Genomic DNA, 23,500 nt, shown 5'->3' with positions numbered 1-23,500 from the left:
ATAAAAATCCTGTGACTGGCCCACAACGAGAGGTACAGAAATTGAGCATAAATGTTGGGGAGATTTAGTAGCAATTGACATCCATGCCTGTGATCAGAGAACTCCTCTCACTGAACAGAATTCCACTATGCTCAGACTCATGTGGGAATCTCATGTGGCATGAGCTACATTCTCATCTCATGCAGCGAGCCCACAAATCATTCTGCAATAGATGGAAAAATCAAACAAAAAAACCCTGATCCTTCACCATAGAGAGTCTGAGCAGCACAGCTCTAAGCTATAGCTTAAGTGAGGGAAAGATGGGGAAATCCCTTCTAGATCAAGTGGAGACTGGCAAAGTTACTTTTTTAAAAGCTGTACTTTTTAAAAAAACATTTTAAAAGAATAGGTCAGCATTTGTGAGCTCAGCCACCATGTGAAGTAGGAATTATTTTACGTGTAGGGAAACACAGCGTGGTCAGTTGGCCTTTACCAGTTGCAGGGGCTAGACAGGGGCAGATCCGGGCCAGAGGGTGGCATCCAACAACAGCAGTACCAGGACATGGTGGGTGGCTCCAAACGCAGGTCTGCCTCCAGCGCCCAGGTCTGGGTAAGCCATCACCCAGGTCTACAACATGTCAGTGGAAAGTAAAGCAGGCGGCTTGTTAAAGAGCTGGCTGTAGACGTCAGGAACTGGCTGGTGAAAACCCCAAATGCTTTGGCCCCAGACTAATCAGAGGAAGGCATCGTCAGGCTATGATTAATGCTGGCTTGTAAAACCACATGGTATAAAGGCCCCTCTGTCTGCCCTGCATCTGGCCTGCCTGAGCAAGTTGCCTTTCTGAGATTGGACAGTTGTCCCTTCCCATTCACCCTCCTGATGTTTGTTTAATTACCAAGTGATCAGGACTGATTATATTTTGGAAATGGGACTGAATCTTCCTGTCATCCTTCCCAACCAGAATGAAAAACGGAGAAATTCTTAAGCCTTTAAGGCTAGTAACAATAAACCTAATGCCTAATATTTACTGAGCATTTACATGTACTGGGCCCTATGCTAAGAGCTGTACTTGCATGGTCTCATCTAGAAAATTCTAACTGTTAAGGATATATACTATTACTATACTTATTCACAGAGAGGGCAACTGAGGTTGAGAGAAGTGACACAGCTAGCTAAATGTCCCATCACTGGTTTAAATGGCAGAGCCATCTCTTGGACTCAGGCCTCCCTGACTCCAAAGCTTAGGCTCTTGGCTACCAAGCCAGGCCAGGAGAACCAGACATATAGGAAGAGAGGCAGGAAAAAAGCAGGTACCTTGGATTAGCACTTTTAAGGAAGGCTCCTAAGAATAGGGAGGAACTTGGGCAGATCTTTGAAGGCTATCCAGGATCTGGGGGGAGGCAAGGAGGAAAAGATGAAGGGAACCAGCATCCATTGAACATTCTGTAGATGACAGATAAATAGATAGATCATCAACACCTTACCACTCCCTATATGCATCGTAACCCCATTTTAATTTTCTTTTTTTATTTATCTATGATAGTCACAGAGAGAGAGAGAGGCAGAGACATAGGCAGAGGGAGAAGCAGGCTCCATGCACCGGGAGCCCGACGTGGGATTCGATCCCGGGTCTCCAGGATCGCACCCTGGGCCAAAGGCAGGCGCTAAACCACTGCGCCACCCAGGGATCCCCGTAACCCCATTTTACAGGGGAAAGTCTTTGAGGAGCCTATGCAAGTGTGGCACTCATACCTCATCCTCTACTCTCATGCCTAAGGCAAACATGGCTGGTCAATCAGGGCACTGTCTCTCGTAGTGCCTTCATTGGCCTCAGAATCCTCGACACAACACTCCAAGTGGCCACTGTTGACTAGGATTGACATGTAACACGAAGCCCATTTACCATCCTTGCCTGACAGCTGGAGAAGCAGAAAGAACAGGCGGGATCGGGTCTTCCGATTCCAGAAATCCATGTGTGTCCTACTGCCCAACCCTTAGAATAAAGCACCTTTTCCACTTTTCTCTCTGCCCTTTGATTCCTCTCCTGATGAAGCCCGATTCTGGGAACCACTTCACCCAAGATGTCCCAGCCAGACAGCAAAACACCAAATGACTCAGAAAGGTCCTCATGAAAACCTTGAAACCTAAACCAACCTTTCCTAACTGCTCCAAGAAAAGGTCTCTTGCTAAAGGTTTTGGAAACATGACCTTAATCAGCTTCCTGGAGAGATTCCTGAGAGATTCTGTTACAAGCTCTGAGAGGCGCAGGCAGCTGACTCTGACCCAAACCTCTGTCCCCATCATCTCCTTCCCAAGCCCATGCCAAACCAACAGTAGTTGTCTGAATGGTGTATCGAGATGGACTCTGATACCCTCTCCTGGGTCAATGAACAGCATCTGCCACAGGTGTGTGTGACTAGGATTCTCGGGCCAGCCAGGCAAGGCATGCCATCACAGAACACATGCCAGTGGCAGCAGGATGCTATGGTACCCAGCTGGGTCTTTGAGCTGCCACAGGAACACTAGGTTCCTGGGAAGGAACACTCACTGTCTCCAGGGCCCTGGCCAGGAATCCTTGAGCTCTGTGGGCTATAGACACCTGTAGCCCGGACAGAGCCATGAGAGGACATTGAATGTAGGGAATCAACAAGCAGGTGGCTGACACTTGCAGAAGGCCACTGCTGCGGGACTTGTACCGCAGTGTTTATTTGTAAAGCTAAGCAGGAAGGGATACCTCCTGTTACAGACCACAGTCATAGCCATATCCAGGGACTGGAGAATCATGGCGCAAGGCAGTGTTTACACAGCCTCTTCACTGTGACAAAGACCAAAGGAAACCTCCCTAGAGATTGAAGGAAATTTTTTTCTCTTTGCAAATCATTCATCTCCTAAAGAAGTAGTACACACATGGATGAGACCCAAGCTCTGCTGAGTACAAAGCTGTCTCTATCACAGATGCATTGTGGGAGCTTCAGGAGGTTCCTTTTCCATGCCTCAGTTTCTTGAGGGGTAATATTAGTTCCTTACTCCTAGAGGTTCTGTGAGAATTAAATGGGTTAGCTTGTGTCAGGTACCTAGAAGGGTGCCCAGATCATAGGAAGCACCATGTAAGTGTGAGCTACTCCTCCCATGCCTTCGACCACTCGTCCTGCAGGAGTCGGTAGCCTTCCTAGGAGAAGAAATTGTGCTCCCATGAACTCAATCAGCCATGCAACTAGATCTGCTTCAGCACTTGGAATGAGTGAGATGTTGGCCATCTGAGTGCCCATTCTGGCACAGTGAGCATCGCTCTTGTTTCTACTTCTCCAAAATCCTTCCATAGATCCTGGGAGCAGGGCAGTCCCCACACATGAAATAAGAATGACTGGGGTAGTTATTTGTCCCCCACACTGTCCCTAACCACATCCCCAGGGCCCTGTGCCCTGCCCCGGCCTGTAGGCTGCTGGTCCACTGCTTTCCCTGTCCTCTGATGGTCACATCCTGTCCCACCACCACCCTCTATCTCCAGATAGGCCCCAATCCTCAGATGTCCTGCTTCACACACACCCAGGAGGACCTACTAAAGTGCTCACTTCTAGGCCTTTTACAGACTCCTAAATCACAGTCCAGGATGGGCCCAGGAAGGTTTTTCACAAGGCCATCAAGTGATTCTTATGCACCCCAAAGTTTGAGACTAGATTCTTAAGACCTACTTGCTTGGCATGTTTGTGCTAGCAGCTACCTGCAGTTTTATACTGAGCCAGGGAAAAACAGCACCCCGTTTTCCCAAGACAGAGTCAGGACTCAGCCCTTCCCAAACATGTAGTCAGCTGTGTGGCTCCCTGGCACTTTCATCTGTTGGGGTTCAGCATCTTGGCCTCTTTGGCCAACCCGAATCCATGTGCTCCTTGAGCCACTTTCCTGAGCTGTAGACTCGGGTCAGTGCTACTGCTTCTCTCTCATAATAATGGTAAGGACTGAGTAAGGACACCACAGACTTCTCATGGTGGTCAGGACCCTGAAGATCATGCAGTCTACCTCGAACTTTGTAGATGATGAAACAGGTCCACGGGCACTGGGTACTTTTTCAGTCTTACACAGAGAGCAGCAGCAGGACAAGAGCTAGAAACACAAATTTCCTGGTACCCCAGAATTCTGTCCATGCCCCACCCCAGGCCATCTCCTGTGTCTGGCGAAAGCACCTAGAAAAGTATTGGGGACTATGTGAATGAAGGGATAGTAAGAGGGTGTACCGTGAGCCCACAGAGCCAGGAGGCGGCTCAGCCAGGTGATCCAGGATCCAGGACAGAGCCTCCTAGGGACCATCCACAGCCACCTCTCACTTCATGAGTCCCACAGGAACCCGGGTCACCTGTGTCTCCCTTCTCTAAAATTGGTCTTATCCAGAATTCATTTATTATGAAACTCAGCAAACCAGGCTCTGGACTCATATACTCCTCCCTTACCCCTGCTCCTTATAACATCAGGCAACCAATATGGTTGTTCATTATGAATTATTGTATGACTTTCCATGTTGAGTAACACAATTCAATTCCAAAATAAGTCCAGCCCCAAGCAATGTGATATGGGGCAGGCAAGTTCCAGGAGGTAAATATGGCAACGGCCACCTGGGCAGTAGGAATCACACAACCTGGTGGGGGTGTCAGGGTCATAGGCAGGGACAGGCATGGAAGTGGAGAATAGTTGTCAAGGATAAACAGTTCTCCTTTCACACTTTCTCGTGCTCTGTGGCTTTGACCTTTATCTTCCCCAATTGTCCTCATCCCTGGTACCCACCCAAGTATAAGGTTACTGTTCATTTAAAAAAAAAAGCCAAAATTGGACAGTTATCTATAGACATATTACTATTCATGTGGTTACCAGTTATAATTGATGTGGAAATGTTATGACCTTGATACCTTATCAATTCATTCTATTAGAAGGTGCCTTGGCCTGTTTTTAAATTAATAAACGATGAAATACCTTATGCCTATCATTATTTAATTATACTTTTCTAAGAAAAGCAATTTTAAACTAGATTGACTCTTTTGTTTTTAATTAGGAACATTGCCATTAGGTGAATGAAGTAAAAATGTTTGGTGTTGAAGGAAACCAAACCTGTATTGCAAAGCCAACAAATCTAAAATGAACACTGACTTCAGGTACACCATTCTCATCCAGAATGTGAATCTGTGACAATGTAGAGGAGAGTGAAACTTATTTAGGCCTCTCTTGGGTGTTGCCAAATTCACCGCATTCCTGCCTTGACTGTCCTCGGTTCTGCAGAAAACCTGAAGAAGCTGGAAGCTGTTCACCAATTCCACATGTCTACCTGAGAATCACAGTAGCTTTATCTCCTCCCCACCAGGGTCTGCAGTACATGGAGCTCATCCCAAAAGAGAAGCAGCCAGTGACAGGCACCGAGGGTGCCTATTACCGCCGACGCCAGCTCATGCACCAGCTCCCCATCTACGACCAGGACCCTTCTCGCTGCCGTGGACTTCTGGAGAATGAGTTGAAAGTGATGGAAGAATTTGTCAAGCAATACAAGAGCGAGGCACTGGGCGTGGGAGAGGTGGCCCTCCCAGGGCAGGGTGGTTTGCCCAAGGAGGAGGGGAAGCAGCAGGAGAAGCCAGAGGTCACAGAGACCACCGCCCCAACCACCAACGGCAGCATCGGTGACCCATCCAAAGAATACGTAAGTCTCTCCCATGCCTCCTGGTGTGGCTGAAACCACCAGGCCCAGGGCTTGCAGGGTCAGGGTGCCAGCTCCAGGCTTTTTCCTGTTGGTCATGCATTCTTTCATACATTCAGACCGCCAGCAGCTATTTGGTGCTTCTTTACTCTGTGCCTGGCACTATCCTGCAGAAAATAACATAAGATCACTGTGCTTGAGAGGCTGATCATCCAGGGCAGGTCCAGACTACCAAACTGTCACAGCTTAGAGAAAGGGCATCTAACCTTGGTTGGGATGAGTGTAGGCTTGGAGGAGGACCTGAGGCCCATCCTGGCCTGGGAAGAATAACCAGGACACATCCAGATCTTCAGGCTTTGCAGGGAAGACCTGTACCACCTTAAAGAGGTAAGCAGGTAAAAAAACAAAAACAAAAACAAAAACAAAAACAAAAACAAAAAAAACACCTGAGTTCCAGAGAGTGCTGCGGAGCCAGAGGCCTGAACTGAGTCCCATGTGATTGAAAGCACGGTATGCTGGTGGTGTGAGGACACGAGGCTGGCAAGGTCAGGAGGGGCACGCTTCCCGAAGAGGCAGGCCATCCATTCATCACTCAAGTATTGACGAGGCTGTACTGCCCACCAGGCCTCAGGAAATCAAACAAGCAGAGGACACCGTCCCCACATTGGAGAATACTGTGGATGTAGGACTTCCCTCTGAGGGCCATGGGAGGCTATGGCAGGCTTTCAGTGGGAGATGTCATGGGGTCTGAGCTGGGCTTGGGAAAGTGTCCTCAAGCAGCGTGTGGGAGATGTGCTGTAAGAGAGTGAACTACTGGGGGCTGTTTGAGAAAAAATGAAGAATCCAGAGTGTCTGGTGAAAGCCTCATGAACTGTTTTGTCTTAATCTGTCCCACAGGAGGTAAAAGGACTAGCTTGAGACAGTGCCACAGATGGCTGATGTTTGCTGTTTCCTGGCCTCTGGCCCCCTTTTGTCCTCTGCCTCTATCAGCCAACTGGCGTCGACTGCCTGTATTTGATATTTAGACATAAATGTCCCAATATGTGAAGCCCTCGAGCAAATTACCTGCCTTTCAAATTACGTGACAGGCTGGCAGTCACCTGTGTGAGCCAGACATCCCAGAGAAATGGCAGCCCCAATGGTGCTGTCACTACATTCGGAGAGGACCAGTCTTGTCATCCAAAACCTGCATCCTACAACTCTAACCCCCATTTGTTGGCACATTCATTTGGGATGGCCTCATACTGTTAATCTGAGAACTTTTTTTTTCTGAAAGATTTTATTTATTTGAGAGACAGCACAGATGAGGGGAGGGCGAGAGGGAGAGGCAAAAGCAGACTCCCCACTGAGCAGAGAGCCCAACACGGGACTCGATCCCAGGACCCCGAGATCACTACCTCAATCAGACACTTAACTGACTGAGCCACCCCGGGCCTCTAAGCTGAAAACTTAAAGACAAAAGAACAAAACTTATTTTCCCTACCACAAATTTGGCAATGATGTTGAAAAGACCCATTTCTCAAGAAGAATGCATGTATCAGCAACTTAAAAATTTAGATTCAGTTACCATGTTTCATAAATGAGTCTCCTCCCCATCCAGCCCTCTATCCAATAGTCATTTGTCCTTAAAGCATAAATACGACATAATTCCAAATTGGACGGCAATCTCTTTGAGTCGTTGTGACATTTCCCAATTGCCATTCCCAGGAGAGAGAGGCTGATCTGAGATCGTATTTTATCCTTGACTCAGCCCCACATATTTGTACAACATGGAAGTGGGGCAAAGGTGGCCTGAGACCCAGGGTCTCTGCCTACCGTCAAGTTTAAGAAATAGTTATGACAGTTTGGAAGTACATAAACAACAAGATCAGACAATAAACAGAATCAAAGGAAGCCCGTATTGGTTGGGCTGGGCTGGCTGGGGAAGACAGCCTTCTCCTTCCTTACCCTAACCCCAGTCTTGTTTAGATAACACGTTATGTAATTAGTGGCTTCATGTCTGTATGCCGTGTATTTATGTCACCTCTAGGTGCTGCGGGCTTGTCTTTTTCCTCTCTGTATCTTCAGCAGGTGCCATTGATAGAAGTAGTGGGTGCTCAATAAATGTGTGAACCATGAATGAGTGAACAAATGGATGAATAAGTGAGTGTTCTAACTAAATAGAGCCTCGAATGATGGGGACAATTTAGATGGTTAGGATGATGATGGGATCCAAGTTCACATTTATTCATTAAGCACCTGCTCTGAGCCAGAAACACTGCCCACTCTTTCAGGGTCTTTGTTTATTAATTCACACAATTGCCAAGAGGGTGAATTTCACCAACCCCATCTTATGGGTGTGGAATCAGAGATTCAGAGAGGGTAGGTAACTTTTTCCAAGGTTCCCACAGTTTCTAAGGAGGAGAACCTGGATCTGATACTTTTCGTACTACGTGATGCAGAGTTATAAAACCCTGCTTATGATCTGTTCCAGGAAGAAAGAAGCCTGGGTGCTCTCATTTAATGCCCTATTTATCTCCTTGAAGCCAGGGAGTAAATCCTATGAAAGTAGCTAGATAGACATAGACCATAGGCAATGTGTCCCCAGCAAACCCAAACTTAGTTGTGGATGTGTGTTCCCTGGACTGCTTTGCCTTACCCCAGTGAGTGGCCAAGTTAAGTAGACATGGGTGCTGGCCATTCTGTGTGCCGTGCCTTCTGTTTCTCATAAAAGGGCAGTGTAGGACAGTTTACCAGAGCTAAGCATCAAGCAGGAAGCCTGATTTCTGCTCCCCTGATGTGGACAATAAACTTCGCCAGAAGTGGCCGAGGCATTCAATTTGAGAACCCAGATATGGGGAGGAAATTGTACAGCGCAGACTGACACCCCAGATCCAAGCAGTGATTTAGGGGGGAAAATGGAGGCAAAAGGAAGGACATGGGAGACCTATTTTCCTAGAACTACACTGGTGACATAGCCGCCCTAAGAATGATCATTATTGCTATCATTAGCAGCTACCACTTGGCAGGCTTTCTCTGACCTAAGGGTAGCGCCAAGTATTAGAGTATCTGATTTAAAGCTCCCAAACCCACCCCCCAATGACTGGAAGAAAAGCTGTAGGATTTGAACCACCATCCGTCAGACCCCAAGTCCATCTTTCCTGTTGCCCAAAGCTGGTTCCTTGAAAAGCTAATGGATATTAGGTCATAAAGGGGTTACATGGCCATGTAAGTTCGGGAGACAGAGTGACCAAAACTAAATGGGTTTCTTTGTGGTAGGACCTCCGAGAGCCTCCAGTGAGCTGTGGCAGTGGTTCTCAAACTAAAATCACCTGAAAGGCTAGTTAAAATCCAGAGGGCAAAAAATAAATAAATAAATAAATAAATAAATAAATAAATAAATAAATAAATAAAAAATAAAATCCAGAGGGCTGGGCCCCACCCCAGCTTAGTAGGTGCAGGTAGGGCCAGAGAATCAGCTTTTCTACTGAGCACCCAGGCTGATGCTGGCACGGGTCTGGGGGCCACACTTCTGAGAACCACTGCTAAAGAAGTCAAAAATAATCTTACATATAGGCTCAGGAAAAATGACCTCACCAAATTCGTATATGGTGAGGATCGAAGAGATGACAACACAGGCATTTTCTAGATGTATTTGGCCTCCTGGCTTAGGGAGTCCAGCTTTGAGGGCATTGCGCGGCGCTCTCCCATTCCTTGAAAGGTCCACGAGGAGTTCTGGAAACACAGAACTGATTTATACACTGCCTTACACCCCACCCAATCACACTGCTCAGCAACCTACGGCCACAGGCTGCCTCTCCTCTCTGCTACACTGCAGGATGGCTCTCCAGCCTCTGTCAGCCTGTTACAGTGATGTCCTTCCTCAGAGACCTTGGGAGGGGCCCGAAGCCGGCAATGGCCAAGTCAGGCTGTCCAGTCCTCCTCACCAGGCTGCTCCACCAAAATGTGCTCAGAGGAAAGGGTTATCCAGACCAGAGGAGCACTATTGCCAGAAGCCTTTTCCAAATCGCCCATGTGGAAATGCCCCCACGGACTGAGTTAGGGGTGAGGCCAGGTAACAGTGGGTGGGCCAGCCCGCTTGTGGGAACTGCACCCTCTGAGCCCAACTTACCGGCACCTGGGCTGTGCAGCTACTCATATCTGAGTACAGATATGCACCCAGCTTTCCAACTCCAGGTCTGTATACAGGCCTCCCCACCCCCAACAGGATGGTTTGTTCGATGAGTTAGTTGGATGAGCAGTAGTGTTTGGAGACACCCACAGCCTCGGCCAATGAAAAATCTGGGGACCGCAGGTCTGCATGCCAAGAACAATGAGTGGAAGGACTTGCCCATCACACCCCGATCCCACCCACCATGAGTTCTTATGGGTTTGGAGGGCTTCATAGGGCTCCATGGCCAGAGAACTGCCAGCTCCAGCAACCTGGAACGTTCATTCCAGAATGGCAAAGCCCCACGTGGCTTTCCAGCCCTCTGCTCCCCACCACTCCCACCTGGATGGAACCTATGAGTGCCTGGGCCGCAAGGGCAATGACCTCAATGCTCTGATTGTTAACAGCCCCACCAAACCATTTCCCCCTTTAGAATGCTTACTTGGTATTTTCTCAGAAATGAAATAGACGGATTTCCTGGGCATGGAATTTCCGCCTCTCCCGACACCCCAAACTTGTAACTGAAGAAAGGGGAAAGAAAGCCAAAACCTAACACTCAGTGTAATCTCCACCCTTAGGATTTATCATCCTTGCAGGGTGCCCCCCACCCAGCCCCTTCCCCGCAGCACCCCTCCCACCGAGGTCCGCCTTTCAGATGGAAACTTACAGCAGCTGGCTTGCGCAGCCTGCCTCCTGCCCCAACAAGGGACATATTTGTGGGCAAGGCACTTCCAAATCTTTGTGCAGCAGATGTTTGGCTTGTGGGCTCGGCAGGCTGGCTCTCCTGCCAGCCCCTCTCTGGGAATTTGAAACCGGGGCCCCACCCCCACATCCTGAGACCTGCCTGAGCTAGGGGACCCAGGCCAAAAGACCCAGAAAATCACCATAGTTACCAAGCTTCTCAACATCTGCCTCCCTCCTTTACAGCGGAGATATTTTAACGACATTAAAGGAATTTCTTTCCACAGAAAATTCCCTTTATCCCACTTTTTTATGCTATAAATACTTTTCCATGTTGCCACGGAGGCTTCACAAGCATCTTTTTTTTTTTTTTTTTTCTGGAGTGGACTGCATAATATTCCATTGACTAAAACAGGAGTTGGCAAATTTTTTTCTGTAAAAGGCAGATGGTGAATATTTTAGGCTTTGCAAGCCATACGGTCTCTGTCACAACTACTTGCTCTGGCCTTGTAGCCCTAATGCAGCCATAGATGGGATCTAAATAGGTGACTATGGCCATATACCAATAAAACTTTATTTGCAAAAACAGGTGGTGGCCTGGATTTGGCCCATAGATGTAGTTCGCTCACCCCAGAACCAGAATACTATAGAAGATGGTTATTCGCTTTTTATGAATTACTTTGGTTTTATACAACGTCATTTGCTAGTATAGGTTAATAGGGTGATGATGATGTCATCTGCCATTCCTTGACTGTCGAGATTGTACCCAGAGCTATGCCAAAGGCTTCACATAGTCTTGTTTTACTGAATCCTAAGAATTCTCTTAAAAAACATAATTTTCCCTTTTTCTAGTCATCTAACTTGTGAGTAGTTAAGCCAGAACTGGAAGTAAGCCCTGTCTTACCCTAAACCCTACAAAGACTCCAGCAAATGGAAGCTCCTATTTCCATAACTCATGTGTAGCTGCAGGCACTGCACATGGCCATTGCAACATGGATGACCGCACGTATGGCTTTTTCCTTTAGTGGGAAGACAGTCCTTGCCAACACACTTGTCAAATCTGGATTTGAGAACACCCTAGGCTGACAGCCTCTCTTCCAAGGGTAGCATTTATTAAGGCTCCCTGGCTCTGTGTTCTCCCTTTATCAGATAACCAATGAGGGAGATTCGGTTAGAAATGCCTAACATGCTACCTTGCTTGGCAGAGAGCCACATTCAATTATCTGCCCCAAGAAGAAGCATGAGGTGAAACAGTTGGCCAAGAACAGTGACCACCATATGTAGAGCATCTCCTATGAGCCACGGCCTGCCATATGTTCCTAATGAGGAAACTGTGGAACAGAGAGGTGGGTGACTTGTCTAAGGGCTCACAGTGATGAAGCAATGGTACAGATCTCCTTCCAAAGCTCACCACCCTAACCACTGCCCGCAGCCTGCCCAATCTGTACTGCGAAGAGTCTCAGGGAGATAACAGTGTGAGGGAAGAGAACACACGAGTCTTAAGATGCCAAAAATGACACTGAGCCAAAAAAGGAAAGAAGAAAAGAAAAAAAAAGAAAAAACAAGAAACCTTTGGGATACATGAGGCTGCAAAGCAAAGATGGTGAATAATCACCATAAGAGGAAATGGGGAGATGCTGTTTATAAATAAATTGTTGAGTATTTGTGTTGGAAAGAACCCAGTGCCTGCATTCAAGGCCCTTGTGTTAATATTTACTGTATTGTAATAGTGAGATTTTCACAAGGCACTCTGGGTTTAGACTGAGTAGGCCTTTGGATAAGAGCCTTCCAGAAAAGAACAGAATGATTGGGATAGAACTTCTGGCAACCCCAACAGAGAGATTATCACTGGTCCAGAGAGGGTTCGGCCTATCTGTTGATCCTTCACTCAAAGCCAATACAGCTCCGTCCTTAGAGACAGTTCTCTGGCCACGTAACTCTTGGCTACTATCCCTAATCTACTGTTGCCTAAAACACTCTGTTTCTCGGTTACTGTCATTTCTGAAGTCTTAATAATTCTGTGTGCCCACATTGGATGTTCTTGTCACCTACTCCTGCATGTCAAGCCTCCCCAAGGCTTAAAAAAGTAATATTAATATCTATCTTACCGACAAATCAGCAATTTGGGCAGGGTTGAGTGCCACACTGCCCATGTGGCATCATTGGGAGCAGTTTGCAGGCTGGGAGCTGGAGTCTTTTGAAGCTTGTTGTCTTACTGGTTTGTGGCTTTGATGCTAGGAAGACACTAACAGCTGGACTGGACCAGCCAGGGAGGGGCTCCAAGGGCCTCTTCCCCTATGTCTGTGTGGTTTCTCCACATGGTTGCCCTGGCAAAGAGACCTCAGGATTCCTTTCCTGCCTGCCCAGGGCTCCCAAGGTGTGTATACAGAGAGGGATCCCAGTGGAGGAAACTGTTGTCTTTTATGACCTACCTCAGGAATCTGTAACATCCCTCCCACTACATTCTGTTCAATAGAAGCAAGTCATTAAGGAGGGACCACAATCAAAGGAAGCGACTTTGACACCTCATTGGTTGGAGAAGTGTCCAAGAATTTGCCAATGTCATTTCCACACACCATGACCTAGGGAACCCCAACCCTTCAAAGTCTTAGCTTCTGAGACAGCTAAATCTAAAATAGTGCTCAGCTCTCTCAAAGCAGGTGTTTTTACAGATTACAAAGGCCCAAAGTACAGAATTTTGAAACCCTTTCATTTAGACCCTTTTTATTAAGAATCTCTGACCATTTGAACAGGGACAGGGCAAAACTTCAGTGGCACAAGGACAAACTACACGTTTGTTCCACCCAGTGAAAGTTTTGTACCACACCTCCTCCCCACAGAGGGGAATCAGTGTGCAAACTAAGCTCTATGGCAAATGTTAGGAAGTTTCTCAGGAGCAAGCTCCGAATTTAGACGGTTGAGAGTATGAATAAGAACCAACTAATAGGCTAATGATAAGCATTCTCTCTGCCTCTTAACATAGTCCCAAGGGACTTTTACTTGGCCACACTATCTCCTTCATAGGGAAAGTAGCCTGAGAATGACCACACTGGGCTTTCTTAAAAATCGTCTAGAATTAAGGCATCCCAGGAATTCAGATTGGCTTTTGCTGTAACTGAACTGAATTGGTGGTGTCATTTTTGCTGAGTTTATTTTTAAGGTCATTTTAAACAGTCTGTAACCATGGTTTTCAAAATGGTGCCCTGACCACACCAGCATCCCCAGGAGCCTGCAGATTCCTGCACTTCATCCCAGACCTATCTGGATCAGACACTCCAGGTGCGGGGCACAAATCTGTTTTAACAAGCCCTCTGGGGGTGCCCAGCAGACTCAGGTCTGAGAATCACTGTCTTACAGGGGGTGGTTTGGGAGAAGGGATTGACTGTCCATGAGCCTGGGGGAGCGAATGACAGTGCAATTCACACAACTCTATCTTCTGGCCATGCACAGATGGAAAAAATGGAGATGGGAAAAAACAAAGCTCATTGACGGGAGGAATAATGTCCTGTCAATCTATGTGAACATGGTGTTATGGAAAGAAACCCCAAAGTCCAAACCAAACGCACATCCTGCCCTCAACATGTCTTTCTCATCTTGGGATAGTGATTTAACCCTTTGAGCTACAGGTCTTTCATCTATAAAGAGAACTTGAGTATGGATAATTTTAGGTAATTATTATTGAGCCCTAAGAAAGTCCATTAACTCTATTATCTCATTTAATCTATACAACTATATGATATTAATATTATTAGTATCCTCTTGATGAGTGAAAAAACTAAGGCACAGAGAGGTTGAGTAACTTGCTTAAGGTCACACACCTAGCCCGACTCTCAATCATCCACTGCAATTTAGAAATTGTTAACTTCAGTACCAAAGATGTAGCAGAATAAGTTTGTGTAGAGAAAGGCAGGCCCAGGATCTTTGGAGCCAAGCAGGCTAGGCATTCTGACTCTTGGGTGCCAGCCTGCCCCTGGGGCCTGAGGAGCCACTAGGCTGACAAGCCAGGACACTGTTAGATCTACTATCCTTTGAGATGACAAGGAAAGCACAGAAAATAACTCAGAGGCCAGAGGAGGAAATTGGTTCCTGACACATGTTGACAGGGCTCATTACTTGGACATCTTGTTTTCATAAAATGGCAGTGACACTGTTTGCTTTTAAAAGGGCTGGCTACTGGTAGTAATGAGGCCATGAGCCAGGGATGCTGGGGGAACAGTGAGGGAAGGGACACTCCTCATTGAGGGAGACACTTGAGACAGCGCTTTCAGATGCAGTGAGGACCAAGCTCCGCGGGCACAGATCTCTTTCCCTTCCCCTCTCTGGGCTGCGGCTGTCACTGGAATTATCTCCCTGCAGTGAGAACCAAACACAGTGTTCCCAGCCTCGAGAAGCAGTAATGGCTCCCCATTACCTCCAGAAGTCAAAACCATAACCCAGGCTCATGGTCCCCCAAACCACCTCTCTCACCTTCCGTCCCCCTGTTTCCTTTTGTGGGTTGTGGGTGCCTTCCAAGGGTCCCCAGACACATCCAGATGCATTTATACCCCCTTTCCCTGCTTCCACATTAAGCAACATCTGGAAATCTGGAGTTGGAAGCCCCGCTGGTATATCACAGTGATGCCCAACTAGGTGGTGGATTGACATTAAGTCCCATCTGCGTGGGAATAAAGGGGCTGGAAATTTCGTCCCGTGAAACTTAGAAAGCCAGTCAGACAGAAAACTCACTTGGTACTCATACAGCGCTTGCCAAAGAGTTTACACTTCCCAGCTGTGCTGAAAGGATAGTGAAAATAAGTCAATGATGATTCATCACTTGTTTTTGGTTTAGACCCTCTGATGAGCTCCATGGGAGCTGGGACTCAGTCATGTGCAGGGGAACAGGGTTTTCATTGTAGTGAAGGACTCACACCATTCATTCTTGGGGGCATAACTGAAACAAGTCCAGCACAGTCTAAGGAACACTGTCAGGCAGTCCAGATTAGTTATCCAAATACATGTTTTATCTAGCCATTCATTCCACAACAACTATGCTTAGGGACCCCTGTCAGTACGTGGGCATTCTTTGTCGTTTGGTTCTCTTTCCCTACTTTTCATCATCACAGTTCTTATTTCATCCTCTTCGTATATAAGAATATATATTAAGTATGTCATTCAAGTCTGTAACTTAAGAATACCAAGTGTTTAAGCTCTTAACACATGCCTACTCATCTTGGCGCGACAAAATAATGTTTCTGTTTGGGCTGATATATAATTGGTGCTTAGATCAATTTCTCATCTAAAGCCAGGGTCTGCAAACATTTTCTGTGGCGGGCCAGGTGGTAAATATATCAGGTGTTATAGACCAAGAGCCAAAACTGATATCATATAGGTACCTCATGTATCAAGAGAGAAAACAAATTTCCACCAAGTTTTCTATTTCTGAAATTCAGAATCTAGTAATATCATTAAGCCTAGATTTCTGTAATACAGGTTATATTAGCTCAGGCTGTCATAACAGAATACCAGAGACTGGGTGGCTTTAATAACAAATTTATTTTCTCATAGTTCTGGAGTCTAGAAGTCCCAGATCAAAGTGCCGGTACAGTAGGTTTCTGATGAAGCCTCTCCTCCTAGCTTGTACATAGGTGCCTTCCTTCCGTGTCTTCACACAGTCTTTCCTGTGTGAAGGAGAGCAGCGAAGGAGAGCAGGTGATTGGTCTCTCATAAGGACACCAGTCCTATTGGACTAGGGGCCCACCCTTATGACCTCATTTAACCTTAATTACCTGCTAAAAGTCCTATGGCCAAATGCAGTCACATTGGGAGTTAGGACTTAAACATAGGAATTTAGAGGGGCACAATTCACTCCATAATTCAAGTTCATTAATGAGAAAAATGGAATTCTTTCTAGGAAGAAAACATTTCACCGAATTGGAGTTCAGATGTAAAATCCATTCTTAGCTGGTGGGTCTTAACAGGCAGCAGCCAGGTTTGGCGGTGGCTGCAGTTTGCTGATGCCTATGCACAGGGTCGTAGTAAGAAACTCGGCTTCCGAGTCAGGCTTGGCCCATGTTCAAATCCCAGCTTTGCCTCCCAGCTGTGCATTACTGCAACCACTGAACGTCTCTGAGAGGGAATGTCTGGAGGGAAATAATGATTTCCTTAAAAGGGAGCTGAATTAGAAGGGGGCGTAACTCTCCAGGGTTTCTGTAAGGGGTATTAGTAAGGAGCATGGAATCCTGAGCATAGTGTTGGACACAGACCTCTCTTAAGGAAATGATAGAGCCACCATCAGCATCAGCATCACCAGAATTTTGAGGAGCAGGAAATAACTCCAAAATGACTCAAAAGATTTGATATATTTAATATGTACTCTGGATAGTATGTCATGAGAGAATGGCAGTTAATTTCTGTGGTTTTCCTCCCGATGTAATCATGGCAATGACATCAGATCCCAGCCGAGGGACACTCTACAAAACACCTAACCAGTACTCCTCCAAACTCTCAAGATCATCAAAAACAAGGGAAGTCTAGGGCACCTGGGTGGCTCAGTTGGTTGAGTGTCTGACTCTTGGTTTTGACTCAGGTCATGAGATCAAGCCCCACATCCAGCTCCACAATGAATGTAGAACCTGTTTGGGATTCTTTCTCTCCCACTCCCTCGGCCTCCACCCCTGAGCTCAGGCTTCTCTCTCTCTAACTCCCTCAAAAACAAAACAAAACAAAACAAAAAACAAGGGAGGTCTGATAAATCACAGCCAAGAGGAACCTAAGGAGATAGGAGGACTAAATGTAATATATCCTGGAATAGAAAAAGAATATTAGGTAAAATCTAAAGAACATCTAAATAAAGTTGAGACTTTAGTTAATATTAACATCAGTATTGCTTAATTAATTGTGACCAGTATATCATATTACTTTAAGACGTTCAAAACAGAGGAAATTAGGTGTGGGGTATATGAGAACTCTCTGTATTATCCTCACAATTTTTCTGTAAATCTAGAACTCCTCTAAAACTTAAAGCTCACTAAAAGATAATTATATGTGGGTAAAAGATCCAAAGTGCAGGTGATCCAGTGGGTTTTAATGTAACTAGGATGGAAGGTTGATATGGTTCAGACTCCACACTGACTTTGGGGAAACTACCACTTGTCCAGTTTTGATACAATATCCATAGTTATATGGAAAGGCTCTTAAAATATTCCTCCCTTCCTTTTCCAACTTCATACCAGTGTAAGGTCAGATTTTCTTCATATATTTCAAAGAAAACAACATATTGCAAAAGATACAGAGCTACAGCAGCCGTGAGAATCCCATAGTCCTCTATTGAGCTAGTCATTAAAGAGATCTGCAAAAATACAAAGCAGTGCCTCTCTCCTCACTAAATTTTTCTGTTTGGGAAAATAGAGGTATTTTTAATTGCGACTATCTATGTTAACACGTTGGCTTATGATTTCTAAGTGAATTATTAAGTAATTGCTTAGTCTTATATTCAGTTTTAATTTTTCTTATGGTAAATCTCAGCAGCTATTACCTATATGAGGAAAAACTGTTTGGGGTTCTCAATAATTTGTAAGAACCTAAAAAGTTTGGGATTCAGTGAGCTAAACTACTAGTGTTACTCAGTCCTCACAGTAACTTACGAGGTAGGCCTTGTTATTATCCCACTTTGAAGATGAGAACACTGAGGAACAGAGAGGTACAGTAACTCACTGGAGGACCCTCAGGAAGTAAAGTAAACTCCCTCAGGAAGTTGAGTGGAAACTCAAACCCATATCACAGTGTCCTCTGACCCCCTTGCATCCCTGGTGTGCTCCTCCCCTTCTAGGTCTGTGAGTTCTGCAAGGGAGTGGCCCCCGCCGACAGCCCTGTGGTCTACTCAGACAGGGCAGGCTACAGCAAGCAGTGGCACCCCACCTGCTTTGTGTGTGTCAAGTGCTCCGAGCCGCTGGTGGACCTCATCTACTTCTGGAAGGACGGTGCGCCCTGGTGTGGCCGTCATTACTGCGAGAGCCTGCGGCCCCGGTGCTCTGGCTGCGATGAGGTAAGAGTCGGGGGGCTGGACAGTGTGGAGGGTACCCCCGCTACTGTGGGAGGGGACCCGGAGGCCAAGGGGAGAGTGGCTTCATGGGTGATAGTGATCCACAGATAGGAAAACTGAAGCTCAGAGCTCTCTTCCTGCGCTCAGCCTCGGTTTCCTCATTTGCAAAGTGGGGCAGAAATTAGTTTGCACTCATGGGGTTGTTTGGGATGGGTCAGACGTGTCATTCTTGTCAGGTTTTTTTAGATTTTATTTATTTATTCATGAGAGACAGAGAGAGAGGCAGAGGGAGAAGCAGGTTCCGTGCAGGGAGCCCGATGTGTGATTTGATCCTGGGACTCCAGGATCACGCCCTGGGCCAAAGGCGGATGCTCAACCGCTGAGCCACCCAGGCGTCCCTTCTTGTCAGGTCCTATCCTTGGCATGATGCCTGGCACTTAGTAAGTGCTTGGAAGAACATTCTGGGATGAGGGGTGGGTCCCAGAAAGCAGGCTGCCCCCATTCAAACCTGGCTGTGCACAATTAGTGGTGTAGTTACCTAACTCTTGTGCCTCAGTTTATCACTTATGAAATGGGAGGAAAATAGGCCCATCCCAAGGGGTTGCTATGAGGATAAAATGAGATCATTCATGAAAATGCATGGCACAAAACTTGACCAAGTTCATAAATAGGAGCTACTAGTAGTCTTATAAGGTAATATAATGTGATGTGATACTGAAACATTAACTTAATACAATAGAGATGCTATGAAAAGGGTTTGACTCTCCAATATGAGTTCAGGCTAGAGGAGCTCTAAGACACATTAGCAGTGACAGAGTCTGCACGCCTGTGACAACGGGAAACTCACTACCTTAATCACTAGCACAAATGAGGATTAGAAACTTCTTCATTTTGAGCCAATATCTGCCTCCTCCCCCTGACCTTCCACATGTTGCTCTTCATATGAAGTTAAAGCCCTACAGCTGTCTTACCTAATAACTGTGTTGTCAAGTGAGGTTAAGAGGGGAAAGGACTGTTAGCAGGCCTGTCCCACAACCTCATTTTTTTTTTAAGATTTTTAATTTTATTTATTTGAAAGAGAGAGAGAGTGCATGAGCAGGGAGAGGGGCAGAGGGAGAGAGAGCAGCAGGCTCCCCGCTGAGCAGGGAGCCCGACACAGGGCTCGATCCCAGGACCATGAGATCATGACCTGAGCTGAAGGCAGATGCTTAACCCAGTGAGCCACCCAAGCGCCCCAACCCCCCACAACCTCATTTTTATGAGGACAACAGTATAGTTAGAATCACAACATTCCATCCATTATTAAGGACTTACACTGGGTCAGCCATTTGCTCCACACGTTATCTGTGATGTCCCATTTTCATCTCACAATAGTGAGAGATAGTCATTATCTCCATTTTACATTTGAAAAGAGAGCAGCTCAGAGAGGCCAGTGACAATCACATGGCATTGGCTCTGTCTCAGTCACTATGCCAAGTACTTCCTATGTAGTAACACGTGTAGCATTCATAAAACCCTATGGGATGAGTAGTATTTAATCCCCATTCCACAGATTGGGAAACTGAGGCATAGAGAGATTAAGTAATTTGCCCAAAGTCATGCAGCTGGTTCCCTGGTTCCTGTTGGGCCCCCAAATCAGAAAGCACATTTAATGAGTATGCTGTTCTGCAATTTTTGAGCCTCAGGGATTCCTCAGCATATGTATACATATTCCAAAGTGTTACTTTATTCCAAGCCCAAGTGACCCCATGTGACCTCACTGTTGAAGACTGGCCATTGGCCCTTAGCTGTCATTGGGCTGTCTTCACTGGGGTATATAATCCCATCTTAGAACACAACTGGGTTTTGAATTTAGGCAAAAGAGTATTAAGAGCTAGATAAGTAAAACCCGCCTGTGGCAGAGATTTTTTTTTTTTTCCCCATCTAAGAATCTAAAATGCAATCATGACCTGTGCCAAATATTATACTTGCTGCCTGAGATTTAGATCAGTATCCTCCACTGATGCATTTGAGGTCAAGACGAGATTGGAGGGGATCCCTGGGTGGCTCAGCGGTTTAGCGCCTGCCTTCAGCCCAGGGCACGATCCTGGAGTCCTGGGATCAAGTCCCACGTCGGGCTCCCTGCATGGAGCCTGCTTCTCCTTCTGCCTGGGTCTCTGCCTCTCTCTCTCTCTCTGTGTCTCTCATGAATAAATAAATAAAATCTTAAAAAAAAAAAAAAAAAAAAGACGAGATTGGAGGAGGAGGAACCGCCATTCTACAGCTAGTCCTCCATACACTGTCTCTATGGGGGACAGAACCTGAGTCGTGCATCTTCTCTGCTCCCCTCCCCAGATTATATTCTCAGAGGACTACCAGCGCGTGGAAGACCTGGCCTGGCACCGAAAGCACTTTGTCTGCGAGGGCTGTGAGCAGCAGCTGAGTGGCCGGGCATATATCGTCACCAAGGGGCAGCTTCTGTGCCCAACTTGTAGCAAGTCCAAACGCTCCTGAGGGGCCTGCCCATCCACAAGCCGGAATCCACAGGATCCCACCAAGAAGGAAGGCCAGGTGTGCTGAAGCCATCCTAAGGGTCTGATGTGACAGCAGCAAGCAACAAAAACAGTGATGTTTCAGCGGGAATATGTATATACATATATACACACACACATACATACATATATTCTAGGTTGGGTGCTGGTAGGTCCCTGAGGATCAGTAGTTGCAAAACCAGAAATGTTCTGAGAAGTCTTAGAATGGAGTTATTTTGTTGTTGTTGTTGTTTCCCAGCTACCGACTAAAGACACAACTGGCATCCTGCAAGGAATCTCTAGGAGTTTCCCAGAATACAGTTCTGGGTGATCAAATCACATAGCTGTAGAATGTGCGTGCTTTCTTGTGAACGTGGGGGCTCCTCCAAGGAGCAGGCTGGGATCCCAACAATCGTTTGCGGCCTCCTTTTCAAATGGAATTTGAATTTTAAATAAAAACTTTTTTGGCATGATAACGTATCAATAAAAGTTTTATGTAGTTCACATATGACCTGATGCAGTTATTTACACCGTAGATAACTACCGTGATTTCGTGGCATCCTGCAAACCCTGTGACCCTGAGTGCGGGTGGTGGCGGGAGGTGCCATAAGTGCCGTTGTGCCTCTATGTCAACTGTGTCTCATCAGATTTGAGAGTGTAGGTCCTCAGGGCAGAACCCGTGTCCCCCTGATCAGTGGCAGAACGTGTCCGATTTCACGGTACACCAAAAAGCAGCCAGCCCCCCAGGAGCTGGTCAGCTGCCCTCACAGGTAATGAGTGAACTCCTCTGGAAGTAAGACCAGGTGGACCTTTGGGAAAGAGCCACATGGGACCACCTGAGCTCAGCCAACGGGTGCCCTGTGGGACATGGTGACCAGTGTGGGCAGTACTGAAAAAATATGGGGTGTTTATGAGAAATCTCTCTGCTTTTCAATGTTGCCAAGTGAACACTGAATGAGCCAAACAGAATAGGTCTTGGGCCAGATTTCTTCTCTTTTTATGGCCTCTCTGAGCATTTGCAGCTCCCAGATTAGTTTCCTTTCCACGACTTCTAAGAAAAGGAATCTCTTTTTCTACTGGGGATACAAAGACAAAAAAGACATGAGTCTTATGAGCTCACAGCCCAGTCACCCATGGCTTTCGTTCATTTTTAAAACTCCCATCGGTTGCCAAGTTTCTTTCATTTCCCCACCCAAATTTCACCCTGCTCATCTCTTACCTAAATACCTCGACTTCGCACGTTTGACCAAAGCTACTGCAATTGCCTGGTGATCTTCTGTTTCCAGCTCCTCTCTCCACCCACCTGCTTCCCTGTCCTCTCCATCACGGCAGAGAGAAGCTTTGGGTGTGTCCTCTTCCTTACCTACCTCCATGGCTCCCCAGTGTCTCAAGTTAAGAACCAAGACCTCCCCTTGACATTTGAATCTTTCCAAAGTCTGGCTTAATTGTCTTTCTGGCCTTGGAACTCTGTTTCTCTTTATTTCCATTTCCCTGTTTCTCCTAGAGATTCACCAACTGCCTTTGATCAAGCCCTCTTCTGTGCTTCGGCTAGTTCCGTGCTGGTTTCTTAAAGACCAACATTACCTGCTGAAACTCCGTCCTATAAGGTGCTTCTCAAGCATAACCTGCTTCTTAATCCCTTTCTGGAAGCACCAATGGAGTATTCACTCATTCGTTCACTCACTCACTAATTCGTTCTGCAAAATATCCACTGGGCATCACAGAGTTCCATTACCCATGCTGAGTCCAGGAGATAGAGTGTTCACAGGAAGAACACTGCCCCCGGCCCCATGGATTTTACAGTCCGTCGGGGAGATGGGCCTTAGGCAAATATTCCTACAAGTTGATGTAAAATTACAGAAAGGGGAGACAGAAATTACATGTCTTTAGAAAGCATATAAAAGAGATTGGACCTAGTCAGGGATGTCAAGAGAGGTGCTCCTGGAAAAGCAACACTTGAACTGAGATCTAGAGGGTAAGTAAACTCTGAGCAGGCAAAGAGGGAAAGGAAGATGGTTAAGGATGGATGCACAGATGGCATGTGCAAAGACCCTGTGGCTGAAGTGACATCAGTTTATTCAATCCCTATTTACTAGTGTTGGAAATACAGTGGTGCCGTGGCTCATGGATGGGACTAAGACTAGTGTGTCCTACAGGGACGGAAGATGAGAGTGGGGCACAAGAGGTGCACCAGTTTTGTGGGCAACAGAAAAGACCAGTCTCTGGGGCACCTGGGTGGCTCAGCAGCTGAGCACCCGCCTTTGACTCAGGGCATGATCCCGGGTCTGGGGATCGAGTCCTACATTGGGCTTCCTGCATGGAAGGAACTACCGTGCTTCCTGCTGGAAAAGGCCTGCTTTTCCCTCTGCCTGTGTCTCTGCCTCTCACTGTGTGTCTCTCATGAGTAAATAAATAAAATCTAAAAAGAAAAAAGACCAGTCTCTTCTGTCCAAGGAGAAATGGGGAGCCTTCAAAGAGTTTTAAG

General features: G+C 46.5%; 1 protein-coding gene across 1 annotated transcript in view; it reads left to right on the top strand.

Moving 5' to 3' along the window:
• LMCD1 (LIM and cysteine rich domains 1) overlaps positions 1 to 21,523 on the top strand; it is a 58,591-nt gene extending 37,068 nt beyond the window's left edge. The window contains exons 4-6 of the mRNA XM_038565779.1: positions 5,328 to 5,657; positions 18,293 to 18,508; positions 20,840 to 21,523. Coding sequence (XP_038421707.1) covers positions 5,328 to 5,657; positions 18,293 to 18,508; positions 20,840 to 20,998 — 705 coding nt within the window. The 3' untranslated portion in view covers positions 20,999 to 21,523. The remainder of the gene's footprint in view (positions 1 to 5,327; positions 5,658 to 18,292; positions 18,509 to 20,839) is intronic.
• Positions 21,524 to 23,500: the final 1,977 nt, after the last annotated feature.

The sequence above is a fragment of the Canis lupus genome, chromosome 20, assembly GCF_011100685.1.
Source record: "Canis lupus familiaris isolate Mischka breed German Shepherd chromosome 20, alternate assembly UU_Cfam_GSD_1.0, whole genome shotgun sequence".
Classification (NCBI taxonomy): Eukaryota; Metazoa; Chordata; class Mammalia; order Carnivora; family Canidae; genus Canis; species Canis lupus.
The sequence above is the reverse complement of the archived record's forward strand: the minus strand, read 5'-3'. Positions and strand labels throughout refer to the sequence as shown.